Genomic DNA, 8777 nt, shown 5'->3' on the forward strand with positions numbered 1-8777 from the left:
TTCATTCTCATCGTTATGCCAGTAATACCATGCATCCATCATATGTTTTAGGAGGCAATTTACACTTGTATTGAATTTAGTTATATTTGCTTTTGGAACATAACTGAGTTAGTTACGACGAACAGACTTACAGAAGAGGGCAATGATTGTCGAGTAATATCTTCCTTCATCGTGATCAACTGTTGTTTCTCGATTTACCTCTTCATAAATGATCATGGGACTCTTTCGTCATGACCAACTGTAATTTCTCGATTACCTCCTCATAAATGATGACTAAACGTATGAGACCATTGGAGTGATCCAATGGATTCCTAAATTTTTTTTTCAAAAGAATTTAGTTATATTCCATACGATCTCTACCCTCTCATACACGCCAATGCTCGTGTTTCTAGTCACGGAACTTGTACTGAACAGCCAGGTTAAACAACAAGGTTACTGTTCCAAATTCCACTGACACTAAATCAAACGAGCAACCTCAGTATAAAATTCATCTTTCAGTACCTTTGAGGCGTTCTTAATCATGATCGTAAGTTTCTCTCTTTAGAGCTTTCAATCCTCGAACATTTTGGTCAGAGCAGAATGTAACAAATAATGTCTACATTCCCCCCTTGTACAACGGAATTGTCATTATCCAGGTGTTTAGGATAGTAAATCATGCAACTCCTATCTCGAAAAAAAAAAAACTCTAAGAAACCATGTCGTCTAGCCACAAGAACCGCGTCAAGAAGCAGAAACAGCCTCAAAGAAATCATCGCCAACCTCAAGACTGAGGAAACCATCTGCAACCTCAGGAACTGCGTCCAGATGTAGAAATAGCCTCAAAGAAACCATCTCCAACTTCAAGAACTGCAACAAGTTGTCACAGAAAGTCAAACCGTATTAAATGATGAATTACATAGCACCGGATGAAGTAGAAATAGTAGCCTCAAAGAAATCATCTACACTACTGAGCATCGCCTTCTCCATAGCCGCAGCTCTCGCGCTTCCCGATCCGCCTTATCCCGAGGACTCCTTTCAATCTCCAAGATCTCATTCTTGTCGTCGATCTGCCGATTAAGCGTGATCTCCTGGAATCGGCGCCTACTGCAGCAGGCTCCGCGAAACGCAGCCGTCGCCAGGCTCGATCTCCATCTTCCCTCAGGAGTTCGTAGTCTCAACACCCTTGTCAGTTGTCTCCACTTCCTCGCCGCTTTCGATGGCGGCGGCGGAGCGTCGATCGAGACGCTGCCCAGTTGGCAAGTGGTGCTACTCACTGGTCTCATGGTCTGCGGTATATTTATAGTCGACGCATCAACGATTTATTTTTCTAAAAAAAAATTATTGAAATTTTTCCATCATTAATTAACGTCTTTTTATCCAACTTTTAATCATATTATCTCTTTTACTTTGTTGAATGAATCATTTAGAATAATTAAATATTTACAATATATATTTAAATATATATATTATTGACTGATTGATTCTCGGTGGAAAACTTCCGTGGGACTGAACCGACCACCTCTAGAAATGTGGCTACTGGGATTATCATTTTTTAAATATCTCTACAATATATATATATTATTGACTGAATGATTTTTCTACTTTCCTATTTTCCTTTTTATCATTTTACCAATGGATGTACCTTCTAAAAAATGCATTAAGAATTGACAAAAATGAATTTTTCTCACAATAACGTACCTTTTAGGAAACATGCTGTGAGAATTTATTAATCTCAAGAATTTTTTTAATTCATATAAAGTTTAATATTTGTATGTATAAATTAACTTAGATGAAAGTTTCAGCAAAAATGTTGGAAGTGCATTCAAATTACTTGTCGGAAAAAACAACTTAGCGTTCTCCTATCCCAGATTGCATTTTAGCATGCCAAGTTCAGCATTTTGGAATGCCTGGTTATTCATCCCGAGCAAAATAGGAAAGGAACACAACTGGAAGATGCAAACAGGAAGATTTAAATGTCTAGTTACCAAGCACAGACTGCCAATGACTAAAGTTGCAGTGTTGGCGGACTGGTCCAAATCATATACTAGGATTCTGGATGGTGCCTTCAGGCATGTTGGTTGAACCATACAAGCCCTGGTTGACTGCATTGCCGCGATTCTGGAATCGGAACTATGGGTCCAAGAAAAATGCGCCATAGATCGAGTATTATAGTCACAAGCATCGCCGCACCAAGTGCATCTACAGCCACCCTTGGAAGGTCCCATTGTTGATCATCCTTCTCATCTACCCTGAGAAAGATTAAGAGGTTTGAGATTATTTAATTAATAAGCAGCAACGATTATGCATAGCAGTCTGCGCTACTATTTATTTAATGAGATGGCAGTTATCATATAAGGAAACACTCTCCAGCAATAACGATTTACTTTCTTGTCATTGTCATAGCAGAAGGAAGAATTCAGTGGCCAAATCTTTGTCAGTGACAAAATTATGGGCTTCAGAAACTACAGCCTCCATTCTTTTGACAAAACGTTCCAATTAAATGTTGAATCAGCAGTAAGAATCCAGGCAAGGCAATCATCTGAGAGTTCCATAATTGTTTGAATCATTTATATCTAAATGGAATATTATTATCTTTAGGAAATATAGGGCCTAGAAAGTAGAAACATGCAATCAAGGATAGTGTCAGAAACCATTTATTATCGTTGAATAGTAGCCAAGCAGAGAAGCCAACAGAATCTTTAAATAAAACTATTAAAATCCACTCGTGATCTATCTGACAGATGCCTGATTTGAAATCAGTTGCAAATTCACTAGGAATGTTCTGAGGTAGTGCAGCAAAATTGAAGGTATGATAAATACTAAATTCTTATTACAATACCATCACATAGGGAATCAAATGGTAATAGGTCATAAAATCTTTCATTGGAAAAAGAAAAAGACTGCACGAGTATTTTACTCCAGTGATAATGAATAACAGATCAAGCAAGCTACCATATTCACAGTAATGAACAAGAAAAGGCCGGCAGGTAAATTTAAAAAGAAGCCACCAAAGTTCTATGCAGCATTACTATTTGCTGGATGAAAGCACTCTCGTTTATTGAACCAAGCTCCAAATGAAATTCATATTGAGTATTTCTATTACATAAGCTTCTTACCTCGCAAACATAGGGAAGCTCACTAGGAAATAAATTGCATAGAACAATGATCCTATTTTGTACATCGATTCCCGATCAACAAACTCATAGTACGGGAACTGCAAAACATGTAGATTATATAAGGTCATATAAGGATACAAGTGTACTGCAAAGGAATTAATTGAATGTTAGATAAACACCATGATCAAGTGGACAAAATTTATAATCTTTAAACTGCTAGGGGAAGGTTAGTACAGTTATATTTCTTTCTAGAACAACAGATGTACTGAACCTTTCAAGGTTTGTAACACTTGGTTTCATATTATGAACGCAACTAAGCTCTTACTTTAATGGAACCTTATAGTACTCTTGCTATAAATTCTGAGTAATGTGTTCATAATGGAATCTACCCGTCATCAAATAGTTGGGATTAACATGTCTTGTTGCTGTATTCATTATGGAATTTCTAAGTTTTGATCATACTCCTTTTAAGGTCCCATAAGATGAATTCATGTTAGTAACAATTTAAAAATAACTAGAGGACTTTTCTTCAAAGGGAACTTAGAGAAACAAACTATTCACCTTTCTCCCTCTACCCCCATCTACTCCCATTATTCCTCTGACTTCCCTGCCTGTTTCTGTCACCAGCTTTTTCTGTTACTGCATATGCCATTAACATTAGCAATATGTAGTATCTAGATGTGATGATTAGATAAAGGAACTGATGGCTTCAAAAGGTTGTGTGTGTGTGTATTCTTTGCAAAAGTTTAAGCCTTCCATATATTCTGTGAATATGTCTAGATAGTGCATTTTCACCTGAATAAACTGTTTACAGTGTTTAAGCAGTGGTTTGTTATCATAGTTTCATATAATTTCATTGAACTAATCTTACTGTGCTTGGCTCTCCTAACCAGGCAAGATATGTAGAGATTGAAATTAACCATAACATTGTCTTATTTCTATAAATATTTTCCCTCAGTTGTTTTTATAGATTATTAAATAATTATTAAAAGTAAATGAAAGAGATAAAGTAGACGATGGTGAGAAATCATCAAAGATACTGGCACAAGCTACCACATACATTTGCAATGGCTAAAGTCTCCAGATAAGCAATAAAATAAGAAAGAGCTAAAATCCATGCAGCTTCACTGGCTAGTTGAATCGATTGTGGTAAATCTGCGAGGAAATGGCGCAGTCTGCGAAGTGTTATATTGGATGCCATGTGGTAAAACAGGAAACAAGAATGAGTGAGAAGGAAAGTAACATGTGGGACCTGCAACACCAGAAATAAATTGTTATACCAAAAAGAATAACCAATTTAAGACCATAATCTTCCTATAAACCTAGTGGACAACCACGCACCAGCAAGCATATGAATGATACATTGTGGTAATGACAAAATATAAAAATTACCTCAACACTGTCAGAAATCTAAAATAGTAAATTTTAAAAAAAAGTACTGTAGATAACGAATGTATGTCAAGATATATTTTAACTTTGATAGGCACGTTTGCAAATAATTGCAATTTCACACTAAATACACAATATCAAGATAACCTTCTAAATTAAAATGCCACTACAAGTTTAAATCTACAACACCAATAATCCTTTTAACCTAATACTTCTACCACTCCTATGCTGAAGCGTCTGGTTACTGGTTTAACCACTTCAACCAGCCAGTCCAATCCAGTTCTAAAGCACAGATTTTGAGAAGATTGTATCACTAAATAGGAACAGTATGCAAACAAGATGTGTGCATATCTAAGGAGACGATCAGCGTATCATCTTTAGTCATATGAACAAACAAAATCTATAAGATAGTTGTTGCTCACGTTATATAAAACCAAGGTAATTGATATTGTATCGTGTCAAATATCAGCTATTTCTCTTAACCTTATTAAAATAAGATCAGGAGAGAGAGTTGCAAAAGGTTTAACTATCCTTTAAGCATCACATATTTGTAACGGTCAGCATAGAGAAGATGCCTCCCTTCTGCAGTTTTGATGAATTTAAGCATAAGAACCAAATATTTTGCATGAGATTTATCTAGTTTAAATTCAGTGAAACATCAATTGTTTTCTATCTAAAGGAAATACCTCTCCGCATCAGTGCTAAGAAGAACACTAAACAATGGAAGATTGGAACTCATAGGGAAGAACCAAGAAACAATGCAAAACACATTAATTTGGTTAGAGTTCCCATCAAAAACTTTTAAAGATATCTATAAGTGAAGACTACCATCTTTTCATCACAAATTGGGGAGGGGGGGGGGGGGGGGGGGGGGGGGGGGGGGGTGAATCTAAAGTTGTAATCTGTATAGGGTGCCTAAAAATACACATAAAGGAGGATGATTTTTAGTCATGTGGCTGTCATTTGCAGCAGATTAAAAAAAAAAAAATTAAACACCTGATGTGTCAAAATGGAGTTAAAATCTGAATCTATTTTCAGCTCAAGACTTTGTTATAGCCACTTTACAGAAAATAAAACAAAGTAAGCAGACCTCTATTATAACATGTAGAGTTTGTGTAATTAGATTTGATCTAAAGCCCAAATAAAAGGAAAACAAGTCAAAAATTAGCATCAGTTAGTCTGCTTGCTTACATTGTTCATTCTCCATGAAGGAAAAGTGTATGATGCTCCAAGTACTGTGAAGAAATAATGAGTCCAGAAGTAGTTTCCAACATAACTAAAAATCACAATCCACAGATTTGCCTGAAGCAAAGAAGTCATTAATTTAACATGAAGTCATTCTAAAAAAAATTATGGCAGTATTAAATAAAGCTGAACATTTTAAGAAATATGCTACAAACTGAATTCCAGTGTATCTTTGACACTAAGTAATGCATATAGAAGTCATTCATTTCTCTGATGCCTCGCGAGTACCATCAAGTCCTTATGAATTAGGGAGATTTTTTTTCCGATATTAACTTGATGTCTCCAATTCGACCTGAAGACTGCAAGCTTCAAGTTTGTATGTTTATCTCTTTGTAGAATAACATAAAACTGCATAAGACGTCATGTAAAAAGATACTTATATTGACAGTAATCATCAATATAAGTGGCCACAATAATCATTGATTGAAGGATAATAATGAGACGGAATTGATAATGCAACTTCTTGTGCCAAGGAATTTAGTTTTGATTTTCATAATAGTTAAAATAAAAAGTTATAAAAAAAGAAAAAAACTAAAGCAGAATCTATCAAGTGATTTTTATAGTGACATCTAGCAAAATTATCATATCGTGTGGTTGCACTTGGATGGGTAATGGATTTTTATATAGTGACAATACTTGCTAGGGATCTATAGAAGTAAGAATACCTTCACCCAGTACCGGTCTTTCCAGCATTTTCCACTGTCTGCCTGCAAGAAACATTTTCAACTTGAATTATACACTGCCTTTACTGATTTCCCTTTTCAGCATCAAACACTTGATTAAGCAACAGTCTAACATGGACTTGCGCCTAGAAGCTGCAGTCAATCTAATATGGTTAGAAAAGAGTAAATGGTGTTCGGACGGTCGAATATTAACATGGACCATAATACCTACGTCTCTTATCTTTTTTAGCCATATAATACCCCCCCCCCCCCCCCCCCCCCCCCCTTTGCCAAGCCAATATCTTCCTTAAACAGACCACTTTGTCTGATCCCTGTGCACTCGTACTTATTTCCTGAATTCCTTCCATTCTTAAAATCATGCTTATTGTATTGTATTTCAAGGAACTTTCTTCCACTGTTAGTTTGTCTTGTCATTCTTTACATTTACAGTTGAAAGCACATTATACAAAAAGAGGTTATTGCCATATAACACATTCAAAACATTTGAAGAAGAAAGAACCAAGGTCAGATGATGCTATGGGTAAACTAAAAAGGTATTGTATCTCTGTACGAGACAAGATCTTCAAAATTGAACACCAAACTAAGCAATGGGAAAAAGATAGTATTCGCTTAATAGAAAAAATATGGGCATCACTGCAAAGGCAGTCCAATAAATTATCCATCAAAACTTATGCGGGATGCCTAACAATCATCTGTCAACCAGCAGCAGGACCACTGGTAGTTTATGGATATCAATTTGACAGATACATGAATAAGCAAATCACCTGATTGTTCTGTAAAAAAGAAGTATTCAAATCCTGAAATGCCTTGTATATATTTGTCACTCAGCATTACATAGTATTAGTTGTGTCTTCAGTTGAGTTACACAGCTGAGATATTCAACATATAGGCAGAATTTGAATCTAACAAATTTTAAAACTTGAAGTTGCAAAGTTAACATTCTGTTCCCTCCTTTATATTCCTGACCAAAGTATGACAAATAGATTGTTAGGAACATGCTTGTTCCATAGCAATTAGTGTGCAGAAACATCAACAATATCATATAAATAAACTTGCAGTCAACTAAAAATAGAATAAATTTAGTAAGGTCTATGAACAGGTAATCGGAGAAAGAATAACTGCTCAGAGAAACAGGATAAGCAATGTACTGAAAATAGTAACATCATTTAGTTTGAGTTCCAAGTACAGACCTTCCCCACGATCAGAAGTGGTACAAAAAATGCTGGGGTAGCCGAGACCAGCCCGAGAATCAGATACTCCAATTCTGTGAATCTCTGTCAACAATGCCCATCTTATTACAATTTCTCAAGAATTTTCACAACAAGATAGCATCAAATTCCACGACATCTTTTAAGTACAGAAATACCATATCGTACAAGTTCTTGGATAGGGCCATTTATTTAGTCACGTTGTAAGAAAATATTTTAAGTAAAGAGATACCATATCGTACAAGTTTTGTGATGACGGTCTTTTATCACCAACCCCCATCTTCACCGCACGAAATACTAAACGATCTACTAGTAGTAGGGGAAAAACAATGATAGATGAAACTTGAACCATCTCTGAAGGGGAAAGGAAACAATTTCTAGTTGAAAGACCAACCTAATCCATTAACAAGCCAGCAACCAAACAAGAAGAAAAGTTGAAAGCCATGATTCACATGAAAAGTGGAGAACAAAAATCCCAACACAATCCCAAATCATTCAATGTAAAACACTTGCAAAACATAACCTAAGGACATCGTGCCACCCCGAACAAGAAGAACAAGAAACGGACCTCGTAAAGCTTATAGGGGACGACGATCCCGAGGGATAGGGTGAGCCAGAAAGGTGTGTAGAGTAAAAAAAACGCTTCCCCCCATCTCTTGCTCGGATTCGAAGCCAGCCAGAGGTTGTCAGAGCGCCCGAACGCCATTCACCGCCGAGCCTGCATCAACGGCGGCGGAAACCATGAGAACCATCGCTGCCACAGGACGAGCTACGGGAAAGCGAGGCGTGGTGTGCTCACCTAACTATCTGCCGTCCGTCCGATCGCCGCGCAAGGGAGCGTCGCCGCAACAGGCTGAGGTCAGATGCGGCGCGGCGCCGGTACGACTCCGCTCGCCCCGCTGTCACACGCACCAAAGGGAGCAGTGGGAGCGGTAACATTACCGTCATGCTGGGCGCGCACCGACTACGAACCGCTAAAATTAAAATTAAAATTGTTATTGTACCAACTTTGATGAAAATTTTTTTTGGAAGTAATTTGATTTTAGTAACTATTTACTTATAGTAATTTTGATTAAAATTTTTTCAATATATTTGATCAATTTTAGTTAAGCTATAACAGTTTTAATTAAATTATAATAATTTTAACTAATATTTGG

The 8777-nt window shown here is 36.6% G+C and overlaps 1 protein-coding gene across 1 annotated transcript; it reads right to left on the reverse strand.

Annotated features, from left to right (window-relative positions):
* Positions 1 to 1810: 1810 nt before the first annotated feature.
* On the reverse strand, positions 1811 to 8551 carry LOC141833612 (cycloeucalenol cycloisomerase-like). Its single transcript, XM_074721094.1, is given in 9 exon segments — positions 1811 to 2055; positions 2057 to 2228; positions 3096 to 3193; positions 4156 to 4347; positions 5676 to 5786; positions 6395 to 6436; positions 7603 to 7686; positions 8189 to 8338; positions 8420 to 8551. Coding segments are annotated over 8 exon segments (876 nt in total). The 5' UTR covers positions 8327 to 8338; positions 8420 to 8551; the 3' UTR covers positions 1811 to 2016.
* Positions 8552 to 8777: the final 226 nt, after the last annotated feature.

Source organism: Curcuma longa, chromosome 8 (assembly GCF_044706935.1).
Source record: "Curcuma longa cultivar G26 ecotype Majalengka, Jawa Barat chromosome 8, ITB_CL_G26_1.1, whole genome shotgun sequence".
Taxonomy (NCBI): domain Eukaryota; kingdom Viridiplantae; phylum Streptophyta; class Magnoliopsida; order Zingiberales; family Zingiberaceae; genus Curcuma; species Curcuma longa.